The 26,318-nt window shown below is 44.8% G+C and overlaps 1 protein-coding gene across 2 annotated transcripts in view; it reads left to right on the top strand.

Moving 5' to 3' along the window:
* SRRM4 (serine/arginine repetitive matrix 4) overlaps positions 1-26,318 on the top strand; it is a 399,023-nt gene that overhangs the window by 224,246 nt on the left and 148,459 nt on the right. Inside the window, exon 1 of one of the 2 annotated variants that reach the window (XM_081802088.1) lies at positions 25,056-25,874. The exons of the other annotated variant lie outside the window; for it this stretch is intronic. Coding sequence (XP_081658214.1) covers positions 25,744-25,874 — 131 coding nt within the window. The 5' untranslated portion in view covers positions 25,056-25,743. Of the gene's footprint in view, positions 1-25,055; positions 25,875-26,318 lie in introns of those variants that run through there. 2 annotated transcript variants of the gene reach the window in all.

Below are 26,318 nucleotides of genomic sequence, written 5' to 3'. Positions count from 1 at the left end.
TGTTTTGTTCTTGGCACCTAGAACAAAGCTGGCACATGGTAGGTGTTCAGGAAATATGTGGTGACTGAATAAATAAATGAGTTAATCTCCTCGCTTCACCCCCATTTAGATATCTTAAGATCCAGCAGAAGACCCACTCTCTTTCTCTGAGAAGCCTTCCCTGACCATTCAAATTTTCAGTGATTTTCATGCTTCTTCAGAGGTGGGAGGTGTGTTGGGCTATTCTCACCACCTTCAAACTATGCTTCCTCAGCATTAATAAGCCTTGATTAAGTGAATCATATAAGGTAAATCAGCTTGTAGCTCTACAAAATAAAGATTCCCCAGCCCCACCCCGAAATGAACTGAATTCAAGTGTCTGGGTGTGAGGTCCAGGAATCAGCATTTCAACGTCCCTCTTTCAGCATATTCTGAATTACAGTGGTTCTTGAATCAACTTTGAGAAACTGGGCAAAGTTAAACACTGGGAACCTAGGGGTCATAACCGCTTGGGAATGTAGTCCAGTGTCCTGCCTTTCTTTATTTCTTGCGGACAGCTGTTAATTTTCCCTCCATTTGTCTTAAAGGGGCTTGCTTTTCTTCTGACAGACATGTATAAACTATGCCACATGGAGATCTTTTCTGATTATAGTTAATGGATGCGGTGGAGGGACATGAACCCCAACAGGTGTGATGAAGCCCAGACCCTTTGGTGTTTCTGTCACAAGGTCCCAAGTGCTCCCAAGAAGTAGGCAGGAGAACCAGTTCTCAGGGCAGAGGTGGCAGATCCAAGGGCAAAGGTCCCAGGAGCCAACTGATTTATCTCCTTGCTTTTATTCACACATCCCTTCTTAACCTCTCAACTCTCACCCTGTGTCCATGGGTTTACAAAGTGGGTGGTCATGGTATTATGTTGGAGGGAAGCAAAAGCTGTAGGGGGTTAAAGAAAGAGGTTTTTCCCCCCCATTGTTAGGCTAGATGTGTTTGGAAACTGACCAGGAGCTCTTATTTCCCTCCTGCCCCTCCTCCTTCCTCTCTTTTTCCTCTCCCTCTTCCATTTCCTTTTCCTCCATTTCACCATCTTCCCTCATTTCCTTCCAACAGCTACCATCTATTGGGCACTTACCATAAACCTGGCTCTATATCAGGAGTCTTACAAGTACTGTTCCATCGAGTCTTTGCAACAACACTCTGGGGCCCATTCTATTACCTTCTCCATTTAGGAGGAAGCCGAGGCTCGCAGAGGTAGTCACTTGCTCAAGGTCACACAGCTTGTTCCAGGCAGAAACGGGATTCAAACTCAGGTTGTCTGATGCCATACAAAGCCCATGCCTAAAACCATGACACAAGGACAAACAAACCCAAGTGCCTGCCTGGGATGTTTAGACCATAGGGAATGGTGAAGAGTGTGGCAAATTGAAGAGGCCTTGTGCCGAATAAAGGAGGCTGCTGCTACTTGTCTCCATCTGAATGTTGTCAGGTGGGGTCTTCCAATTTCTGAAGAGAAGCTGGAAAGACAAATCTTGATGTGAAGTTTTTTGATTTTTAAATGTCAGCAACCAATTATTTTTTGTTGTGCGAGTCAAATATACCTCCAGGTTGAATTTAGCCTGTAGATCACCAGCCTCTGACCTCTGCTTGAAACAGGAGAGTGTAGCCCCTATGGGCACGGAGCATCATGACATCCATCCATTGGCCGTGGATGCTGAGTCAGATGGATCTTTGTCTTCTTGTGTATTAGTCTGTGACTCTCAAAGAACTATGGCTACTATGAATGGGGAAGGTCCAGATAACCCCAAATAACATGTTGTAGAGCTGCACCATTCACTACAGTAGCCACTAGTCACATATGACTGTTTATATTTATTTTTTTAAGATTTCTTTATTTATTTGAGAGAGAGAGAGCGAGAGAGAGAGCATGAGTGGGAGAGGAGCAGAGGGAAAGGGAGAAGCAGACTCTCCGGGGAGCAGGGAGCCTGATATGGGGCTCGATCCCAGGACTCCAGGATCATGACCTGAGCCGAAGGCAGACACTTAACCAACTGAACCGCCCAGGTGCCCCTGTGGCTGTTTATATTTAAATTATTAAAGTTAGATAAAATTAAAAATTCAGTTCCCTCGTCACAGGAGCCGCATTTCAGTGTCTGATTGCTACTATATCAGAGAGCACAGATGTAGAACATTTTCATCATTGCAGAACGTTCTACAGGACAGCACTATTGACAGTCAGACTCTGGGCCTGCCTCTTTTCTCTGACCCCTTCAGGAAATCCCCACTGGTGACAAGAGAGCCTATCTAGACAGAGAAAAGAAAATCATTTTGTACTTGTTAATGGGAGAAAGCTATTTCATCAGCTCACCTTTCTCTCGATAAACATGGACATCATTAATGTCCTTCTGGAAACTTTTGCCTACCTCTGATTGATTCAGAAAAAGTAATTCTTGGAAGGTATTTCAGAACAGACAGAGGAGCAGCAAGCCCTGGGAAGAGACGTTTTGAGGGCTCACCGTGCCAGCAGTCTACAGCTGGGAACCCCCGGTCCCCCCATCCCAATGAAGTCTACTGCTGCTTCTGCAAGGACATTATTGGAGCAAGTTAGTCCCAACTAGTCCTTGCTCAGTAATGGTAAAGAAAATTAAATGGGGGCTTTCAAATGCATCAAGGAGGAAAGAGTTCTCAGTGCAAATGTAGGACAGCTAATAAAAGAAGACAAGCTTGAAATTAATGATGATTCAAAAATGCCAGAGTTACCAAGTTGTTGTTGTTTTTTTTTAAGGATTCAATTAGAAAGACAAAGAGAAATTGAAACATTTACCAGACATGAAGGAATTGCTAGAATAGTTATCAGCCAAGGAGTAATTAGAAAAGACTTGGATACGCTGAAGCATCTGCAGGGTTGGCAGAGGGGAAGGCATGGGTATAAAGTGAATCTGCCAAATTGCCCCATGATTCAGGACCTGGGTGGGTGGGGAACAAGAGTATCAGGGAGAAGAAAGCCAAAGGAAGAGCTATCTTTGCAGAAAGGATAGCCATCTGGAATTGTGACAAGGAAACTTAATGAAGGGTTGGGATAAGCAACATCAAGAGAGAGGAGTGAACATTTTCAAGGTGGTATCAGACTAATTGCAAGAGACAGGGAAGAGTCAGTGCCAGCTTTATTACTGATTTAAAAAACTCTTTTGGAGGACATAGCTTGCTAATACTCTTTTGAATTGAACTTATCCCCAACCCCAACGTCAGACAAACTGATGGGACACAGCCTGCTCTGCTAAACCCAGAATGTATTTTCTGTAGGTAGGCAGACCCCAAAAGAGAATACTGAACTGAGCATGTTCAGTTCCTTCTTCCAGATGCACCAATCAGGTGGGGCAAGAGCCAGGAGTGTCACTTTACTGGAGGTCCCCCTATAGGGAAACATGAAGAGTAGGGAATAAATGTTCCCTCTTCCATAACCCCACCTGACCACCCCCAATAATATCACATTGTCTGAAGAAAATGGCATATTGGTTTTAAGGATATGAGATATTCAGAATTGCAGAGTTATCAGAAGCTGAGGAAAATGGGGCCACCTGGTCTCTCCCACACTCCTTTTCAGGTTCCTCATTACTGGATTTTTACATGGATAGACTTAACTGAGGTCCATCAACTTCATGGCATCCTTTCTCCTTCACTGCTTCTGCTTTCTGTGGGTTATCACATTGATCTGATGAGTTAGGTGCTATTATCATCTCTCCATTTTACTGATGTGAAAACTGAGGCTCAGGGGTTGTTCAATACCTTGCCCAAGGTCACTCGGCTAGTAGGTGGGGAAGACAGGATTTGGACCTAGGCCTATGCCTTTACCCATTACTGTGCCCATTACCCATTACTGTGCCCTCCATTTCTGCCCCAGGACAGACAAGGAACCTGACTGACCCAGCCTTTTCTCTTTGTTTGCATACCAGGCTGTGAGAAGAGTGTGTGGGTCCACAGGCGTTTAGAGACTTGTCCTATCCAGCAGCCTGTTACAAACGTTAACACAGGAAGCTAGAGTCAGGTACATCAATATTCAAATCCCAGCTTAGCCACTGACTTGCTCTGTGACCTTGAGCAAGACACTAATACTCTCTGAGCCTCAGTTTCCCCACACATCAATGGAGATTTTTCATTTCATAGAATGTGACAAGAATTCAGTGAGATGCTGAGTGTTAAAACCTAACGGAGTGAACACTGAATAAAAACATACTGTTCTTTTTGTTATAGAGGAATCAGAATAGGAAATGCTGGACTCATTTTTTTTTTACTTACCATGACAAGCCTCCTCATGCTGCTCCATCTTTGTCCACAGTGTTCCTTTGCCTGGAATGCTCTTCCCTCCCCCTGACCCAGCTCCCTCAATTTGGTGACCTCCCACTTGTGCTCCAAGACCTGGCTCAACATTCGCCTTTTTGGAGCCTTCTCAGATTCAAGCAGAATGAGCTGCTAACTCCACAAATCTCTACTAAATCTCTACTTCCTTTCTCTGTTAAAACACTTAAAAATGATATGATATGACTCTTCTGATGACTTGTCTCTCTCCCCAACTCCCAACAAGGCTGGAGATTTTTAAAACCAGAGAACCATGCCTGAGTCATCAAAATGTCCCCTCATTTAACAAGAACACTGTGTTAAAGGCCCAAGAAATGTTGGAGCAAATGAATATTTAGTGTATTTGTTATTTATTGCTGCTTAATAATTCACCCTCTTGAAACAACATACTTACTCTCTCACAGTTTCTGTGGATCAGGAGTCTGGGCATGGTTTAGCTGGGTCTTCTGGCCGTGGGTCTCTCACAGGACTGCAATCAAGGTATGACCCAGGGCTGCAGTCATCTCGAGGCTCAACTGGGAAGGATCCACTTCCAAGTCTGCTCATGTCGTTGTTGGCAGGATTCAGTTCCTTGCGGATTGTTGGACCTCACTTCTTTCTGAGCTGTTGGCTAGAGGTCTTCTTTGATTCTCTGCCATATGGGCCTCTCCATAGAGCATCTCACAACATGGAACTGCCTTCATCAGAGTGAGCAAGAGAGAGGATAAGAAAGAGTGCCAGCAAGAGAGCACTAACAAGAGAGAGTCACAGTCCCCTGTAGTCTAATCATGGAAGTGACATACCATTACCCTTGCTGTGTTGTATTCATTAGAAGCAAGTCACTAGACACAGCCCACACCAAGGAGAGGGGATTACACAAGGCTGTGAATATCAGGAGGCAGAGATCTTTGGGAACCACATCAGCAGCTGCCTACCACACTTAAAACTGCAGAGGGGAGCAGAGGGGAGGGAAGGGAAGGAGAGAATGCCAAAAGGAGAGAATGAGGAGGAGATCAGGAAGAATAAATAAGAAAGAAAAGAAAGGAAGAGGAGAGAAGGGGATCAGTCATCAAACGCTGATTGGACATCTACTTGTTCCCAGTAGGGTGCCACAGGGCTGTGCCCTGTGGGTGTCTGTCAAGTTGGGGAGATGAAACACCCACATGAGGGATGAATACATAGCAACTTGGAATCATCTGTGGGGTGGACTGCATGATGCAGCAGACCCCAGGTGTTAAGATATTGAGATGAAGGTGAGCTCATTGGATCTGGTGTCCTGGGAAAGGTGACCTTGGAGGTGGGCTTGCAACATGGTGGATTGGGGAAGAGGAAACAGCACACTATGGGGAAAGGCTCAGAGGTGGGAGACTTCTTAAGTAAAAGGAACTCCAAAATACCTGCCCTGGAGGATTCAAGGAGGACCTTAGCGAGAGAGGAGGTTGTGGAAGCAGATGGTGACCAGGCCTTGGAGGGTCCTGAGAGCCCACAGGAGCCTTTTGGGTCCTGTTTGGTGGACCACTAGGAGTCGTTGAAGGTGGGTGAGTGGAGGCAGTATTAAGTAAGGGTAAGCACAGAAAGTTTGGAACTGGAAACACTGGCCTATTTACCAGCTGGGAGACACTCCTTGGGAAGTGACTTAAGTTCTCTGAGCCTCAGTTTCTTCATCTGTAACATGATTCCATTTAAATGGACTAACACTATAAAGTGCTTAGCACAATACCAGTCATATGATGAGCTTTCAACAAGTAGTTAAATAGTTGCTGCTATTAGTAAATTATTATCATTATTATTATCTCTGAGTTGGGTGTGGGGGACATGATTACCCTGAGAAATGGAGGAATTAAAAATGTCAAAGTCTTCCTCTTAGTGGCAGAACATTCCTCTGGGCCTTTTCCCTTTTCTCTTCCTAGTTGTGGAGCATGACAGATGAGCAATGGGGACTTAAAAGTGACAGATGTGCCCATCTACGATGGGACAAAAAGGGGAGGTTTGGAGGGAGGCAGGACTGAGGAGTGACCTAACAATGCCTGGAATCATGGTCAATGGCGCTACAGAGATTTAAGGAACTATCTTTATAGAAATGTAGCTCTGGGGCCAAGGCAAGGGCATGTTCCCAGAATTTGCCTAGGGCACTGGCACAGCCGGTCTCATTCAGAGGGAGGGGTCGGATTTGGGTCCCAAAGACAGGAGGGTCCTTGGAGGTCAATGGGTTGGACATCCTTCCTTGTACTGCGTTGTTATTCTTTGAAGGAGTTTGTTGACCTGAGCAATTGGGGGAGGGATGATTGGGAGGACCTCAGACTCAAAGTCAATTAAGACCCTGAACTCTGGGATGGTGTGGTTTTGTCCTAGGGAAGTGGGGGAAGTTTGTTTGCTTTTTTTCACCTGTCCTCTCCCTTCCCCAGACTCTGTTAAGTGTTTTTATTTAGATAAAATGCACCTCCCTGGCCATCTCCCACTATGTAGTCTTTCCTTTCCGCTTCTTCCCATCAAAGCTCACCAGTCATGAGTTGCAGTCCTTCGAGTTCTTTTTCCTCTCTTATCTCATTAAAGTGGTGGTTCTCAGAATTTGAATTGCAAGTACTAGTGTGTTTTCAGTGTTGAAACTTCCTTGTTGAGATGGAGATCCAGATAGAGATCCAGAGATATGAACATATCTCACCATGGAAGTTGCTAACTCTCTATTTTGTCCAATACCTTTTAAAACTTATTCTATAAATGACAGTTTGTGGTCTTGTTTTTTTTTTTTTTCTCCAAAGAAGAAAGGATAGACTCAAATAAAAGGTAGTTCCTTAAATGGAATAATTTTAGCTTTTTGAGAAACTACCCTCTACTGATTTTGTGTGTGTGTGTGTGTGTGCGCGCGCGCACGCGCACGTGCACATGCATGTACTATACTACCATTTGGAAACTAAAGTCATAGGGCATAACATGTTCATTCGGAAAATATCAAGTTCCTCCTATGTAATAAGCCCTGTACTAAATGCTAGACCTGTGGAGATGAAGGAAACTTGGCATCTGAGCCAGAAAATTCAGTCTTGATGAGGAAAACATTTGGGAACAGTGAAGCCAATTCCAATACAATATCTCAGAATGATAGGGACATTTCTAGAAGCTTAGACACAATGCTATGGGTGTGCCAAGGAGAAGCATGGAGCAAGCTTCCCATGGGAGGAAGGGCATTCCACGCAGAAGGAACTGCTGTGGAGAGATAGAAGGGCAAGATGGTAAGAGCTGCCTTTATGGAATCTACAGGGGCCTAGATGCTTTAATGTCACCTCATTTTAATCTCTGCAACAACTTGTAAGGTGGATATTATGATTCTCATTTTGCCATAAAGAAAGGAGGCTTGGGGTGCCTGGGTGGCTCAGTTGGTTAAGCCGCTGCCTTCAGCTCAGGTCATAATTCCAGGGTCCTGGGATTGAGCCCCATGTCAGTCTCCTTCCTCCGTCTCACTCTCCCTGCTTGTGTTCTCTTTCTATATTTGTCAAATAAATAAATCTTTAAAAAAAAAAAAAAAAAGGAAAGAAAGAAAGGAGGCTCAGTTGGGAAAGTCACTTGCTGGAGATCACATAGGAAGAGTCAGGCATGGGGTTTGAATCAAGCCCTGCCTGACTCCAAACCCATGGATAAAACCACCCCAGAAACTACCTCAGGAAGGCTTTTGTGTCTCCCTGCCCTTGTCCATATTCCTGATACTACTCACAAGGAAACAAGACAGGAAATTCATGCTGGGGTTACCTTGTCAATAGGCGAGCTTGCCAAATAAAATACAAGATGCCCTGTTAAATTAGAATCTCAAATAGACAGGGAAACTTTTTTTAGTATAAGTATGTCCCAAACATTACATGGAGGATACTTATACTTAAAAAATTCATTGTTCATTTGAAATTCAAATTCAACTGGGCGTCCTGTATTTTTATTTGTACCTCTGTCCACCTTATCAACAGACCAGCACATTTCCGTTTATCTTCCATCCGGAACTTTGAGATCCTAAGAGTGATTTTTTTTTTTTTAAAGATTTTGTTTATTTGACAGAGAGACACAGCAAGAGAGGGAACACAAGCAGGGAGAGTGGGAGAGTGAGAAGCAGACTTCCCGCGGAGCGGGGAGCCCGATGTGGGCCTTGATCCCAGGACCCTGGGATCATGACCTGAGCTGAAGGCAGACGCTTAATGACAGCCACCCATTTGCCCTGATCCTAAGAGTGATTTGAGTAAAAAGTTCTTGCCTCCCATGAAAACTCAAGTCCTCCCATTGCCACGTTGAGATTGGATTTCGGTGAAGCAAGATGGATTTAGGTGAGCCCCCTTCAGCCCACAAACCTTTCTTGGCAGTCTATTTGGTTCACTCAAGGATATGATTTGTTGTATGGAGAATGTTGTGGAATAGACTGGTTTCAAGTGATGTGATGTCCCTAAAAAGAAAGCTGGGGGCAGAAGAGTTCTAGACCTTTCCAATTTGAGAATTCCACAATCCCATGGGTGCTTTTTTGGGCCTCCCACCCCATCCTCATTTTCTTTCCTACTCTAGGCAGCCACATCTCAGCTTTTGCCTCCATCTCAAGAATCTCTTTGTAGGCACTGGTGCACCTAACCGGTGGGAGCTGGGAGGGGAGCACACTTTCAGAGCACTTAACAACAACAGGAGCTTTCCTTTCTTCTCTTCTCCCTGCTATTTGACAAATAAGAGGGTTGTTTAATCACAGAAAGCGGACTGAAGTGGAGTTTTTATCTTGAGCCATTCACTAAAGGGATCAAATTTGGGTTGCCTTTGAAGAAATGAAAAAAGAGTGGCTTCTTTCCCTTCTTCTTTCCTCTTCCATCAGCTTAAAAAAAAAAAAAATCGACAGTTTGAAGAGAAAATGCTTACCACATGGAAAAGGCAGAGAAAGTTCCCTGTTGGTTAAAGATGCATAATCAAACCTTTCGGGCTAATGAAACCTAATGCTGTCCCAGAGAGTTTCTTTCCTTTTTGTTCTACCGTTCATCTGCAAACCCTCTGAGCTAGAGCTTTACATTTTTGCCCTCTGTCTCGGTAGGGCTGTGTAGAATTTGAGGTCTGGTAGTTACATTAATCTTCAGATTGCTAAGAAGTGTGAGTTCGTGTACAGGGAGAAGGCAATATAGAGGCAAACACTTTGCATACATTATCTCATTTAATGCTCCCAACCATCCTATCAGATAAATACTATTCTGCCCACTTTACAGGTAAGGAAACTGAGGCTCCTAGAAGCTCTGGCTAGGTGATGGAAGATGAAGGTTTGGGGAGTCACGGTCATTGGGTGGGAGTTAGAACACAGAGGTTCATGCTGCCAACCTGACACCCACTGAAAGACTGTTGACTCACCCTCCTTGCTCTTTGCCTTCAGGATTACTCACCCTTACTCTAATAATATTAAACCCAAAGCTGCTATTGTAATGTAGGTATTTTTCTTCTCCTCTTCTCTTCGCATGGGATGATGTGGAACAAATGATAGTCTTCCCACCTTTCTGACAGCTCAGAAGGAATAAGCCAAATAAGGGCAACTTGCTCATTAGGAAACAGATTTCAGGATCTTCCAGATACAGGTGTGAGTGACATGCTGGTGCTGGTCAATGATGGGGTTTGCTGACCACTTTGGAAAGGTCCCTGGATTCTAGCCCATAGACTACATCAGTTCACTAAGTGATTAAAACATCGATATGAAGCCACTAGGGCAGGCTTCGGAAATCTGACTGGTATGGTCAATTCTCTGCTGCAATTTTTTTCCACCACGCAATGGACAATGATTTGGTTCTCAAGGGTCAGAGCTTAAAATACACAATGAAGAGTTGGAGAGGGGATAGAGCTAGGGCTGGGAGGGGAAAGAATTCAGGTAGTAATGATCAGCCATGTCAATCCACTCCATTCATTCATTCATTCAGATATTTATGCCATCATTCAGTAATATTTATTGAGTCCCCACTATGTGCCAAGACCTGTAGAGAGTGTTGACATTTTAGCTATAAACACAACAGGTGATATCTTCCAACAGAAGTGTGTATTCTGGTAGATGGGAGGGATGCAGACAGCTCTGAGTGATGAATTACATTATTCATTATGTAATTAAACGTGTGGCAACTGTTTCAGAGGAGTTATGAGTGTGTATAATGGGAGGGGGCTGACTTCATGGGGGAAGTCAAGCTAGTCTTCTCCAAGGAGGGGAGATTTTGAGTTGAAATCTGAAGGATGAATAAGAATTAACTAGGTAAGCTGTGGGTGGCAGCAGGGGTGAGAAAGAGTGTCCCAGGCAGAGAGAGTTGATGTGAAAGATTTAAGGGGGAAGAAAAGGACAGGGTGGTAGGCTCTTCCTCTATCACTGAATTCTCCATCCCAGGGTTTGTGACATTCCCTTGCCTACACAGAGCAAGCGCTAACCAACAGGAGGCTTAGATCCCATCGACAGCTCCCAGGATTCTTACCTATCTGGGGGTCTGGAATCCGTTGGAGAGTCTGATGGAAACCCAGTAGTTTTATCCTAGGGTAATGCACACAGACACATAAACACAAAGTTTGCAGAGAGCTTCAGGGGCTTTGTTAACCCCGCAGACCTCTGGCTTCAAAATGAAGTACAGATACCTTAGTTTGGCATTCTAGTCCTCTCTACAGCTCTAGGCTCTTCTCTGGCTGCATCCCCAGCCCCAGTACCCATAAACTGAGCTACTTCTGGGAAGACGCTCTGTTCTCCCCCATGCCCCTGCTTTAGCCTAGGCTCTCCCCTCTGTCTGGGAACCTCTCCGCTCCCACCTCCTCTCCTGGATAACTCTTATTTATCTTTCACGACTCAGGCATTGCTTCCTCTAGGAATCTTTCCATAACTCCCTCGAGCTGAGCCGAGGACCCCTCTCAAAACTTTCCCCATTGGAATGTCAGTCATTCTGGATTTTGGATGTTGCCTGTTTAATAGTTTGGCCCCCATCCTACTGGATTTTGAGCTTGTTGAGGGCAGGAGCTATGCTTATAGTTAGACCCCAGTGCCTAGTACAGTGCTGTGCATTAGTAGATGCTCAGTAAATATTTCCTGAATAAATTACTACAGTGCCTTCACTTGTCCCCAAAAGTTCACTTCCTAGCCTTGTAGCTTTGATTCCTGCATGACCTGAACCTCCATGCATAAACATAGACTCCAGCTGACTTGCAGGCAGGGGACTCTGGTTCAGTTATTACGCTCAGCCTTTCTAGCTCCCATCTCTGAGCAATAGAAGCCGCTCTGAAGAGTTACTCACTTCAAATAAACTCTACACTGAAGCAAAAGACCTCTGCTTCTTCTAGGAGACTGTAGATTTACTCCTACCACTGGGTCACTCCCCATGACTCCAGAACCCACTAAATACCATCATTACTTCTGAACTAACATTTACTAAAGCATTTACTGTGGGTGAGACCAGGCCTAGACTAGGCTTTTTTTTAAACCTTGCTCGTCAAAGGTCTGTAGACCAGCATCCATGGCATCACCTGGGGGCTGCTTAGAAATGCAGAATCTCTGGCCCTACTGACTCAGAATCTGAATTTTAATACGATTCCTAGGTGATCTTGAAAAGTACTGGAACATAGTTGTTAAATTTTGGATTAGAATCACCTGGGGAGCTTAAAAAAAGGGGGGGTACTGAGCACCATCTCAGACCAATTGAATGAGAATCTTTGGGAGTGGGGCCCATGCATCAGGAATTTTAAGAAATGTCTTAGGTGATTTGAATGTGTAGCCAGCATCCAACTTACTGGGGTTAGAGGAGTCATCATATCAGTTTCCTATGAGGTAGGTACTACTGTCATCCCACTTTACAGATGTGTAAACTGAGGCTCAGAAAGGGGTTATCTCTTACAGAAGTCACAAAGTTGGTAAGTGGAAGAGCCAGGAATTTATATCCAGGTCTTTGGGCTCTATCCCTAACTTGCACTTAACAAAGAAGCTTTCCTGTTTCTTGCTGTGCTAATGTATGAGTTTGTCTCATGGGTGGGGATCTTTCCCCCCTAAATTTGGCTTTTCATTTAGGAGTGAGCCTTTCTTTTATAGAAGTAGCCCAGAGTTCTAAAGCCAGGATGTTCTCATCAGTTCTCTCTGCTTCCTAACTTTTCCCCCAAAGGTAGGAGCTTTCCCCTGAGTACTTGAGCAAAACTGTTTTAATTTTTCTTCATTTGCAGCCTTCCTTCTTCCACAATATACTGCTTACCCAGCCTGTTAGGCCTAAAGTTGCAGACTCTTGACTGTGTGTGCCTTTTACCCAGGATCAGAAAAACAGACTGCCAAAGGGTTGGACTCTACTGCCCAGGGGACACTCAACCCCTGTCATTCCCCTCGATGGTGGCCCTGTGGTTTTTTTCCCCTGCCTTGGTTAATGCCCAATATTTGGGGTTGGTAAGGAGTTCAACTCTTAACACCTCCTCAATGCTCTATGGCCTTTGGTGGATCCTGAACCTGCTCCAGCTTGAGGGGTAGGTCCTCAAAAAAATTAAACATAGAATTACCATATGATCTTAGCAATCCCAGCAACTCTCTAACTCTGTTCCTAGGCATATACCCAAATTAATTCAAGCAGGGGTTCAAGCAGATGTGTGTACAGCACCATTCACCCAAGCATCCATGGATGGATGACAGGATAAACAAAAGGTAGTATACACACAGAATGGAATATTATTCTGTCTTAAAAAGAAATGAATTCTGACACGTGCTACCACATGGATGAACTTCAAAAATATGCTAAGTGAAATAAGCCTGGCAGAAAAAGAAATAGTGGATGATTCCACTTATATGAGGTACCTAGAATAGGCCAATTCATAGGGGCAGAAAGGAGAAAATAGGTTATCAGGGGCTGGGGGGATGGGAGAGAGGAAGTTAGTGTTTAATGGATACAGAGTTTCTGTTTGAAATGATGAAAATGTTCTGGACCTGGCTATTGGTGATGGTTATACAACATTGTGGACGTACTTAATGCCGCTGAATTGTATATCTAAAAATGGTTAAATGGTAAACTTTAGGTTATGTATATTCTATTGTAATACAAAATGCAAAAAAAAGTAAGGGAGGGGATTGGACAGATGGATCCGTAAGGTTAGTGACTCTGTGAACTTAACTTTGACTTTTCAGGCTGGGTAAGAAGCCACTGGTTTTACTATTTATTTTAAATATACACATTGAATCCACATTCCACCCTCCTTTTGGGGCTCGCCGTATAGCATCTCGGGCAGTGTTCAGGTACTTAATCCTGGTCTGATGTGGGTCTTTTCCACCAGTCTGTGGCAAAAGGAGTAAAAAACCACTATGGACAATATTGTATGTTTTTCAACAAGTGAGATTTATCAATTCAGGAGTAAATTCTTTATTCTGAGATCATGTTTTCCTCCCTCCTACATTTTGGATATAAATATACTTGATTTTGTGAAATGATCATACTTACTTATACCTGACCAAAAAAACCCCAAAAACCCTGGCAATCTCTGTTTATTTTGTTTATTTATATTTTAAAAGTTATATTTGTTTGCGGAAACCCAACATCAAGGAATACTCACTTCTAACTTAGAAGAGGGCAGTAGTCTGGGTGGGATGGATGGACAGAGAGACAGATGGCTCATTGGCGCCTCTAGCAGTAGTTGAGAAGGGACACTCATCTGTGGCCTTGGAGTTCATGAGGACCCCCTCCTCCCCTCACCCCTGCCTTCCTGCTCCCACTCACCTTCTTCATTATTCCCCTTCTCTGCTTTTTTTTTCTGGCTCACTTAACCGGCCTGGGGTCCTTGCCTTCAACTGGCTTGTTTTGGCTTCTGACTTCATTCTGAGTTTTCTTACTGTATTACTTCCTGGCTTCTCCTCTTTCCCTTATCTTATGGTCCTGAAGAAAATTAAAAGCCCCGCCTCTTTCTGGAAGCTGCCGCAGGTAAACCCACCTGCTGGAGCATTCCTCTCCTCTGAGCTCCCTCAGTGTCTGTGTATTTTGATGACCACTGGGGAAATTTCACGGTGGGGGTTCTCATGGGCTTCGCGCGTCTTTCATTCTCTGAGTTTAGTTATTGAAAGCGCCTGCTGTGTGCTGGCTACTGCACAGGGTGGAGGTGAGGGGGGCAGGGTGCACAGGAGTGAACAAGGCAGATCAGTTTCCTCCTTTCTGGAGCTGTTTTAGTAGAGGGAGACGGGGAAAAAAACATGTAATAAACAAGATGATTGCAGGTGGAGATAAGAGCTGTAAGAAAATAAAACAAGCTGATTGGGGAAATGAGAAGAGGAGAACTGTTTGCTCTGTGGTCAGAGGAAACTAGCATTTGAACTGAGATCTGAATAAGGAGTTATTTTAAAAACCTAGGGGTAGAATGTTCCAGGCAAATGGAACAGCAAATGCAAAGGCTTAGAAATCAGAACCAGCTCAGTTTGGAGGAATGCTTATGAAGGTCAAAGTCATGTCCTACTCTTCTTAAGGTTCCTCAAAAGCTCCTTATTACCCTCAAGATAAAACCTTGATCCTATAAGGCTTCTTGCAACCGGGCCCCACTCTTCTCCAGCCACACTCTGATCACTCCTGCACAAAATCCCGTTCTCAGTGTTTCTCAGACGTGAACTTGAATCATTCACCTGGAAGGCTTGTCAAAACACAGCCCTCTGGGCCCCACCTCTTAGAATGTCCAGTTCAGTAAGTCTAGGGTGGGGCCTGAGAATCTGCATTTCCGTCAAGTTCCCAGGAGATGCTGATGCTGCTGGTCCGCCCTTCACTTTGAGAACCACTGCTATCCTCTAAGCTCTGTCTGATTGCTGGGTCTTCCTACAGAAGAGTTATCTGCCTGGAGTGTTCTTTCCCTCTCCCTGCCTCTTGGGTCTGGATATCTCAAACTTCGGGTCTCATTTTTTCCGGATTGCATCAACACAGAGAAGAGGGCTCCTTCTCTGTGAACCTCAGCCCTCCGAGTCTAGTCCATAATATCACTGAAAACACCAGGGTCACAGCAGTTTACTTGTCTGTCCCCCACCCTGGATGGGGAGCCTGTCAAAGGCAGAGATTGTCTTCTTGTTCAAACCTCAGCATTTGGTACAATCTCTGGCATGTAGCCTGCGCCCAATAAATTTTATAAATGTGTTATAACAATGAGAAGGGTCGCATGACTTGAATCACTTTGCTAAGAGTCAGCCACACTATCCGTGGTTTGGGGCCAGAGCCACATTAAATGGTCCATTTAATATTAACTCTGGCTTCCTTCAGCTCGTGTGAAAACTCACAGAACTGTCTTTCCAGGTCAATACCATCTCCCTTCCTTATTTCTAGGTTTCTGAAAGCAGAGAGTCTGGCTTTTGTTTCTGAGTCCCCCCGCCTTTCCATCTCTTAGGAGATCCTGTCCACCCCCAAAATCACCTGGCATTGGTCTGGTCAGCACCGTGTTCTTTGTGTTTCTTGAACACAGGTTCCCAAGATTCTTCAGGGCCTCTGACTTCAGCAAGACACTAGCGAGTGGAGTGGTTAAAAGCAGTCCTGCCACTCAGCCAGAAAGCACATTAGACATTTTACATTGAAGTACTTTTATTCACCTCAGTAAATGGCTGCCCCTCGGATCCCTTTCCAGGCCCACTGTCCTGGCCACCAGAGCCATAGCCTTGGTACCCAGACCGCCCTGTACCTAACATCCATCCCATTAGCCAGCTCCACACTGTCCCAGTAAAGTATATGGAATATCACCTCTGGGTAAGAGCATGGGCTTTGGGATTGGAAAAACCTGGATCTAAATCTCAGCCCTTCTCCTTACTATCACCTGTGTATGCTCGGGCAAGGTGCATATCCTTCCGAGCCTTACTTTCCTCGTACACAAAAGGTCGATTGCCATACTAGCTTCCCTCTTGGATTGCTATGAGGAGGGAACGAGATGATGTGTTAATTAATTGATTGATTAATTAATGCTTAATGCACAGCAAGGCAGATAGTAATTGCTCAACAAATGCTAATTCTGCTATTATTAAAATTGTTCCGGGGCACCTGGCTGGTTCAGTCGGTTACGTGTCTGCCTTCAGCTCAGGTCATGATCTCAGGGGTCCTGAGATCAAGCCCCATGTTGGGCTCCCTGCTCAGCAGAGAGCCTGCTTCTCCCTCTCCTTCTACCGCTTCCCCTGATGTGCTCTCTCTCTCTAATAAATAAATAAAATCTTTAAGAAAAACATTCTTGTTGGGCGCCTGGGTGGCTCAGTTGGTTAAGCGACTGCCTTCGGCTCAGGTCATGATCCTGGAGTCCCGGGATCGAGTCCCGCATCGGGCTCCCTGCTCAGCAGGGAGTCTGCTTCTCCCTCTGACCCTCCTCCCTCTCATGCTCTCTGTCTCTCATTCTCTCTCTCTCAAATAAATAAAAAAATCTTTAAAAAAAAAACAAAACATTCTTGTTATGAATAGTCTAAGCACAGAAAAACATAAAGAGGCTATAGAAGGCCCCCCTGGGGGGGCCCTGAGAGATACTCAAGCCCAGGAGCTGCCTCACGGTTCCGGTGGGAAATGTGTGTGCATGAAGAAGCCTGGATGCGATGCAATTAGGAGCGGTGGGGTCTGTGGCAAAAATGAGAGCATTTGAGTTATTCCAGTTCTCTATTTTTACATACCTTGTGGATATCAAATAGAACACATTTGTAGGCCAGGTTCATTCTGTGGGCTGCCAGTTTAAGACCTCTGAGGGCCCAACCACTAAACTTCACAGATGGGAAAGCTGAGGCTGGAGTTAGGCATAGAGATGCTTGGGTTGGGTGAGGACAGGAATCCTGGCCCTCTAAGCCCTCTTGCCTTTTCCAACCTCATGTAAAGATCCCTTGAAGGATATAGACAGGGCTGGAAGTGATACACCTGTTCCCAAATAATAAACCTAGGGAATTCTCCATAAAGTCTAGTGGGGAGGGATTTTTTAAAAAACAGCATTTATCACTTTTCTAAAAACAAAATTCTAGGACACATCTATTCATTCAACTTCCCTCCCCTCCCCCAGCCAAAAAAAAGAGTAAAAGGGAAATGTAGCCATTCTGGCTATGTACCCTCAGACAGTCCCTTCGCTTCCTACAGTCCGCTTCCGAGTGTCACTGCAAGAGGTAAATGTGAGAATGTTCATACAGTGCTTGTCTGGAGAGAAAAGATTCAATAGTCCAGAAGTTATTCTGGGCTTTTGGGTTGTCGGGAGCTTGTGTAGAATCTGGTCTGCCTATAAGGCAAACTGAGTTTCTAGGAGGAAAATGATGCATTAAGAACCGTGGTCACATCACTACACTGACTATCGATTGGTTTGGTAATTATTTCTGCAACATCCCATCCAGGGGCAAAGTGGGAGGGAGGGTGCTGCTGCTGAGAGGGATCGCCAAAGCCCCTGGCTGCAGAAAATGCCTGGCTTCAGCTCTGCCTCCACGTCTGCAGTGGACAGGGGCATATGAGCAGACTTGCTTTTCTCTTTCTTGTTCTCTCTTTTTTTTTTTCTCCCCCCAAACCAAAGGTCAGTTGCCTTTGTCTTCTGCTTCAAAACATTCCAAGAGAGAATTCTGTATTCCTTTCAGTAGAAAAGAAGTAACAGACAAAACAAAGTGAACCTCGTTCAGAAGTTACAGCCTATAAAAGCAGAAGGCAAGGCACTAGAAACAATATCACACACACACACACACACACACACACACACACACACACACACAAAGTAAGGTGAGCCAAGGCAGATGGAAGACTGGCTTTTAGATTTGGATGCAAAACTGGGTTCTCTTAGGCAAGTTCTCTGTCCAGCTTTCTGTTCAGGATAGCATGGATTTGTAATGTCCATATTCAAATCTAAATATTACAGTGGCTTAGTGTGGTTGATGTGATCCCCACAGTGTGTACATCACAAGTACGAGTCACTTGTAAGTAAAGGAGCTAGGCTACACACCTCTGCACAAAAGGCTGTTGAATCTGATGCTGGCCATGCCCCTTTCCTGGCCTGGAAAAGGCAGGGTCAGGCTGTTGCACAGAGAAATAATACAGCGTGCCCTGAACTTCAGTAATTTATTTTTTTTAAAGATTTTTTATTTATTTATCTGACAGAATGAACATAGGAGCACAAGCAGGGGGAGGGGCAGGCAGAGGGAGAAGCAGGCTCCCCGCTGAGCAGAGAGCCAAGGCGGGGCTCAATCCCAGGACCCCGGGATCACGATCCAAGCCGAAGGCAGACGCCCATCCGACTGAGCCACCCAGGCGCCCCTGAACTTTAGTAATTTAAATACAACTTTAGGATTTCTGCAGCATCTTTGCCTCATCTGTGCTCTTATGATTTGCACTTTTAAAACATGCAATAGGGGCGCCTGGGTGGCTCAGTCATTAAGCGTCTGCCTTCAGCTCAGGTCATGATCCCAGGGTCCTGGGATCGAGTCCCACATTGGGCTCCCTGCTCCGCGGGAAGCCTGCTTCTCCCTCTCCCACTCCCCCTGCTTGTGTTCCCTCTCTCGCTGTGTCTCTCTCTGTCAAACAAATAAATAAAATCTTAAAAAAAACAACAAATAACTTTGAACGAGAAATATTATCTGAAGTGGAAGGATAGAGCATAAAATATTTTTAAACTATATATGGAGAGGGAGAAGAAGGGGGTAGATAGGACAGGGCGTCCAGACTTGTCCGAATATACCTTTTTGGCACATTTGACTTTAGAACCGTGTAAATATTTGACATAATTTTAAAAAAATGAAGTTATATTAAGAAGTAATCCCTAAAAAATCAAAAGTAAAAGTAAATAAATAAAACTTAATGTGATTCTATTCCAATTGGTTTTAATACACAGTAAGTTGAGGTTAAAAGAATCTTAAACTGATTTCAGTAATCCTATTATGGGTGGTAGTGTAAGTCTGGGTGTTCTGAAATAGGCATGTGTGGTATTGCGGGATAAAGGAAATGAGTAATTATGTTGATGTTGCTAAACTTGGATTTTTGGCATGTCAACAAGGAAATACAAATGTAAGATTTATGATTTATAAGAAAAACCTTCTGCTCTTATTTGAGCTAGAAATGTCAGTAGAAACTGGATATATTTTTTATCTAAAAATCAAATTTCCTAGGTCTCTATGCTAAAAAGTCCTAGGAACAATGACTGACTAATGCAGTAAAGATGAGTAACCCTGGCATCCACAGAAAGGACCCAGTGCTGTTTGGAGAAATGGCTGATTCTAGGTCTGGACAGCTTAGCTTGGAACTCTGATATATCAGAAAGCAACAAAGGCATCAGAGGCTTCTAGGATCATAGCAAAGGACTCAGACTCTCCTGACTAAAGGTGGGACAATTATAGCATTATTAAGGATATTAATGGCAATTAGTTGAAACATACTAAGTATATTTAAATCTGTAAGTTCATCCTAAGGATTAAAAAAAATAATCACTCACTAATACCTTATAAGGATGTTAGTATGCCAACCTATTATTTTTGAGCTGGTAAATAAAGGGAAAGGATCAAGTACTTATTCTGCCTTTTCTATACAATGGTACCCTGAGTTGCTCAACTAGTTGATGAGGGGATACTTCTCTATGGAACTATTATAGCTAATACATGAAAAATAAAGGCGAGAACACCACCATTTTGCAACCTCTAATAAATTAATAAATTAGGCAAAGATCTTTAGTGTCAGTTAGCATGACAAGAAAAGAAAAAAATCACACAGTATTAACCTGGTGGAATTTCTTTTGAACATAAATCTGATTAAACTTCTAGGTCCTACCATCACCTTAACAGGAAATAGAGGGCACAGAGAAACGTTATCAATGCTACAGGCATGCAATCAGGAACATACAGATTAGGGGAAAGTTTGCTAGACAAAGAGCCAAGTTTCTTATCAAAAATAAAGAAGAAAGAATGATGGAATGTGAATATGTGGGAGGGGGGTCGGTTTACAGATGAAAGAATACTTAGGGAGGATGCAGCCACCAACCACAATGAATGGGCATATTTGAATCTCAATTCCAACAAACAAACCAATAAACACTGAAAGACTGTTGTGGGAAAAGTGGACATTGACTGGATATTTGCGGATATTAAGGAATTATCGTTAATTTTGTCTAATGTGATGATATTGCAGTTATGCTAAAAAAAAAAAAAAGGCAGTTCCTGTCTTTTAGAGATACATCCTGTAGTATTTCCAACTGGAATAATACAGTGTCTTGGATTTGCTTCAAAATGCTTTAGAAGTGTGGAAAGTGGGTCAGACTAAGATAAAAAATCAACTATGTATTGATAATCATTGAAATTAGAAATGGATACAGGGGCTCAATATGTTAGCTCCTCTACTTTTGTATATGTTTGAAGTTTTTTCTATAATGAAAAGTTTTTTGAAAAGTGACTCACCTCTTTACCTAACAAATTTACTCAAAGAGGACATTTTAGAAATGAAAAACCAGTATCACATGTCCACAGTGGAAAATAACTATAAAATAAATCCATTGAAAGCAAAGCTATTATTAAATTCTCATTGTCCAAGCTTCTGAATCTGAAGTCATTTTTTCATTGTTGAAAACTAAGTGCTAAGAGATGTGTTCAAGACCTGTCAAGAAAATCAAGGTATAGAGGTTTACTTCTGGAAGTAACCTAATGGCTAGGAAGAAAATTGATTGAGAAAGGGAATACTTTCTCACCATATATGACCACGCTCCAATATTATTCAATGCTCTCTCTGCCTGGGTACCACCTAAAACTTTTCTGGGGAGTACCACCAGCATTCCAAGGAACACCACTTTGAGAAATAATGGTATAATATCATTGGCTTTTAAAACTGGACAGAATAATTGCATAGACCACACTCTTCCATCACTATGTTCTCTGGTCTTCAGCCTCTTCCTTGAGTATACTCAACTCTTTTTCAGTTTGATGTCATTGCACATACTGAATCTTCTCACCACTCTAAGACTCAGTTTCCAAATCTGCAAAATTCAGACAATGGTGGTTCATTGCTCATAGAGTTGTTGCAAGGATTAAATGAGGTAATTATATATCAGAGGTTTAGCACAAGTGGTGATTATAAGGTCAAGCATAGTGACATAAACATGATAAGCACAACTATTATTATTATCTGGGACAGCAATGAATGTATGCATCTTGTAGACTCTTGGGAACTATGCAGCCAGGGAATAAAAAGGATTCCTGGCTTATCTATGTTAGTCCAGGGGCATTGGAAGCAGTGTAAATCTATGTACTAGAAGAGAAATGGACAATTAACAGCAAAGGTGGGATTCAGATTAGACACAAGGTGGGACTTTCAAGGGGTGAGGATTAGTAAACCCCAACAGTGTAATCGTTTTTTCCTCCCCAAAAGTCTATATGAAGAAATACAGAATCTTATAATTTGAATAGTTTAGCACAAAGTTTAAAGGCACAAGGACAGATGAATTGGTCTCACTATCATATTTCCCATTATCTCAGAAATTATTTGAATCATTCACTGTTCATTGGACATCTGGAAATGGGTACAGACTGTCAAGTACCCTGATGTCCCTTGATGCTGGTGGATGATGATCAGTTTCATTGTACTTAGAGAAGTCATGGGCACAGAGAGAGTAAGGATTTTCCCCAAAGTAACACAGTAACATCAGTGAGATGGGATTTGAACTGCTTTAGGTCGAGGGCTAACTATTTCTCTGAGCTGGAGCTGCTGCCTCCTCAGATCACTAGGAGGAAGGATGCATAAGAATCTCTTTAGCTCATGCTCTGAGTGCCTGGATTTGCAACTCCTAGAATCACTTCTCCCTGGTCTCCCCTCTTTCTAATGAAAGAACAATACCAATCAAGCAAAGAAGCATCCTTTAGACATGGATGGCAAATTGATTTTATCTGGAATGCCAACTTCAGCCAGTTAGGGGTAGCTCTTTAAAGAATGTGTTGAGAAGGATTCTGAGGTCTTGTCCCAGCAAGAGTGCCGTAATGGACTGGTGGACTGCTGGTGGATGTTGGCCACCAGCAGACCACAGAGGACAGGCAGGAACTGCGTGACATACTTGTATTCACTAACCAGCATATTGAAAGGTCGCAATTTATGAGGTGGACTGTTTGCACCTGGGAGGACAGAGCAATTCCCTGAGGGAATGAGAACAAGATGGTTATATTTTGATCAACTGATAGAATAACTGGGGCTTATGTCATATTGAAGAAGACCTACAGCCTAAGTCACATGCAGCAGAATTGCGGCTTCTCTCTGTGCTATGCTTGTGGCAAATATCACTAATCCATCATAGCAGGCTTTCTGGGACATGACTTCAGAATCTTTCTCAACACATTCTTTAGGTAGCCACTACTAATTGGTTGGTGTCGGCATTCTAGACTTGATAAGGTGAAAAGGAGACAGATGTTAGGCAACAGGGCCCCAGAAGGTGAATTAGACTGTGTACTCCTTCAGGGAAGGGATCATGCCTTGTTTATCATTGAACCCTCCATGCCCGGGATTGTACCTAACCAAGTTGAGGCATTGATGAATGATTATTGAACCAAATAAGGACTTACGATGCCAACAGCTGTCAATTTCAACAGCAGCAGCAATAATACCTACCATTTAATGGGCATTTGCTATGAACCGGACACCATGCTAAATCCTTTACAGGGAATATTTCATCTAATCCTCACCACCACCATAGGAAATGTGCATTAATATCTCCATTTCACAGATGGGGAAGCTGAGGCAGAGATTTGTAACTAGCCCAAGGCCATCCAGCTCAAAAGTGGCAGAGCTGGGCTTCATACCGTAGTCTGTCTGACTCTAGAGGCTGTGCTCTTAAAAATGCCAATAAAAACTTCTGTTTTAGTAAACTGTGTTCCAAATACCATTCTGTGCCCCGGACATGCATTCAGTCCTCTAATCCTTACATTTAAACACATGATATTTACTCTCTATAGAATCTTCATATTACTGATATGGAAACTTAAGCACAGACATATGAAGTCAATCCTCCATGATCATGTAGTTAGGAAGGGGCAGAGCCAGGATTGAACCCAAGTAGCCTGGCTTTGATGCCTGGAATTTATCACCCAAGATTCACCATTTAGGAGCCTCACCACCACGACTCTATACATGGTTCATTGGTATCTGGTAGTTTTTACACATTTCCACCCGACCATCCCACACTTCACCTTCCTCACCTTTAAAAAGGAGTAAGAGCAGGTACCCCTCCTACCTCTTGCTACAGTTCCGGGGTCAAAAGAGGCAATGTTATGCAAATGGAATTTTATCAACATTCTGGGAACTTAGAACTGGAACAGGCTGAGAGATGTTGATTGATCTTGTGGGGGTAGGATCCCAGCTACATCTCCCCTGCAAGTGACTCAGTTCAGACCCCAAATGTCATGACTAAAGATGGTTTTAAATATCCCAGGCTACTTAAGGGGCCAGCTCTCAATGGCATTTAAGATGACAGTCACCGTCAGGGTGGGCAGTGGGCCCAAGAATGATAGCAGAGTGGGGAATTTGGGCTGGGGTGTAGGCAGGAGACAAGTAGAACCTACTCTCTACTTTCCTCCTCCTCCAAGCTCCCAGCCCAACCCCACCTTTGGGCTGCTGCAGCCCACTTCAAGAAGCCGGCAAGTGCATCTCTCGTTGTCGACCAGAAGGGGTCACTGCAGAGCGAGCAGTGCTCTTAGTCACTCTGATAAGCAGGCACACAAATATCCAAATACATACATATCCAAAGCTACACATTTCTGGATCCATACATTCATACCCTGTTTCTCCAGGGCTCTTTCTTCCTTCTCCTCCCGGATCTTATTCTCTTTGCCTTACTTCTCCCCTTTCTCCCCCATGCCCCTCCTGTCCCTTTCAAAGAACTTCTGAAGTTCACGTTGGTACCCAGGTCTCTTGGTCTCTGTCCCTATCAGCATCAGCAAGAAGCATGGGTTTATTCTGGCTGTGGCCCAGACCTGGTGCTAGGTGCTTGGAGGCCTTTTAAGAGTTGGCAAGGCCTCCTTCCAGGAATTTGCAACCTGGGGAGTGGGAGTAATAACTCTTCGGAGATTAAAGGGCTCCAAGGGAGAGATGCACAGAGGGGTCCTGCTACTGTCTCTTTTTCTTAATGAAAACCCTGGGGGTGAAACTAGAGAAATTCTGCCCAGACCCTGTACCTCTACGTATTTATTTGTGATTCTGAGCTCTCACTTTCTGGGATTAGGGTTGAAGTGGGAGGGGGTAGAAGATGGGGAGAGAGACCTAAAAGTAACTATCCCCCTGTAATCCTGATTTCACCCCTCAAATCCCTCTCCCTAAGCGCTTTACTTTTCCAAAAGGGATTCCTTTCCTGAGACACAAGCTATGTTAATTTCTTAACCGCTTTTCTGTGGTTGTGGCTAAATTCCCCAGGAGTGGATGGGCTGGGGTGGGGTGGGGGGCACTCTTTCCTTTGGGCGGGTTTGGCAGCGGGGACATTGGGCTGGCTGGCTGTGAGGCACAAAAGAAATCTTCCTTACGGTGCCGCAAGCACAGATGTAACGCTGCGCCCCTCTGCGGGCGGGGACCCGGCTTGGCAGATGGCGAAAAGCCGAATTGGCGAAAAATTGTCCATCAAATGGCACTTTCTGGGTGGTGGGGATCTTGTGCCGCCCAGGCGCAAGGACGAATGCAAGGGACCCCCTTTGCTGGCCCAGGCAGTCCCTCCCAGAAGTGAGAGGGTCAAGTTGGCTTGGGCGGGTAGGTTAAGTTTGTTTTTTTTTTTTTTTACTTCCCCCCTCACTAGAAGATCCGCCACAAGACTTGCGAAGGGGATTGAGAAGGGAGGTGGCTGGGCCCAGAGGGCACGCAAGAAGAGATGGGGGAAGGGGGGAAGGCCTGCTATGGCTGGGGAGGAGAACAGGCTGGGAAGCAGGATGTCCTGCGTGGTTCAGTTCGGGGTGCCGGGATTGCTTCTCTGAGGGGTCAGCGCTGCAACTCTGTCGCCACGGGGCCCTGGTGACAGGCACATGCCCCGCCCTTTCTCCTCCCAAGACCTGCGGGCTTTTGTTATGCAGATGGCGGCAGGAGGCTGTGCCGGAGGAGGAGGAGGGAGTTGGTGGGGAGGAGGAGAGACGGAGGAGTCGGGGGGAGGAAAGTGCAGCTCGCGCGACCAGCCTCCTCTTCCAACGTCACATTGTGCGAGAGACAAAACCCGGGCGCGCCTGAGCTCACACGCGCACGCACACACAGACGACCCCGTCGCCTCTCCTCTCCTGGCGCTGCCGAGAAAGCCAGCCCTCCCTTCCCTTCCTGGGGCGCGGAGGCTTAGCAAGCTCAGAGCTCAGCCCAGAGACAACACAGAAGGCGAAGAAAGACGGCGGATCAGCCTTCTTTCTCCCCTGCCTGCCTGGGCTGAGGCACCCCATCCCCCGCCCTGAACCCCCGATCTCTCCCACCCCACCCCTCTGGGTTTCACAAGGACTGAGCCCGGAGCCGGGTGTGCCCCCATTTGGAATCCACGTTTCAGCACTTTGGACAGCGCCCGGGCGCCCCGGGCCCCTTTGGGTTGGCTATGGCGAGCGTTCAGCAAGGGGAGAAGCAGCTTTTCGAGAAGTTCTGGCGAGGAACCTTTAAAGCTGTGGCCACCCCGCGTCCCGAGAGCATCATTGTCGCCAGTATCACGGCCCGCAAGCCGCTGCCAAGGTAATGACCTCCTTCTTAGCAGGGTAGACCCTGATGGCCCTTCTTTCCTGGCCTGTGTGCCCCCGAGCCCTGAGGGGTGGATGCAAGCAGCTGGGCCAGGGCGCCTGTCTTTTCCCATCACTACTCGGTGTCTCCCGCTGGAACATGGGAACTAATTGCCTGTGTGAGGTGGAAGCTGGTGAGAAGGGACAGGGAGTCTTTAGGGGGAGCAACACTCAGTGGTCTGCTGACCTGGCAGCTGCTGTTTGAGAGGTTTTGCTTTCTTGGGGTGGGCGGTGTAGGTGAGATAGGACTTGACTAAGAAACTTTTCTTGGTATCAGAGCTCAGAGGACAGGGGGGCAAAGGAATGGTGGATTTGGGGTGGTTGGGGATGTTGTACAAGAAGAGAAGATGAGGGTTGAACCAGCTCAAGTGGTGTTCAGAGGTAACGGCACATTTCTATA

Source organism: Leptonychotes weddellii, chromosome 13, assembly GCF_054177405.1.
Source record: "Leptonychotes weddellii isolate Sample4059 chromosome 13, ASM5417740v2, whole genome shotgun sequence".
NCBI classification, from domain to species: Eukaryota; Metazoa; Chordata; class Mammalia; order Carnivora; family Phocidae; genus Leptonychotes; species Leptonychotes weddellii.
This window is presented reverse-complemented; position numbering and strand designations above follow the sequence as displayed.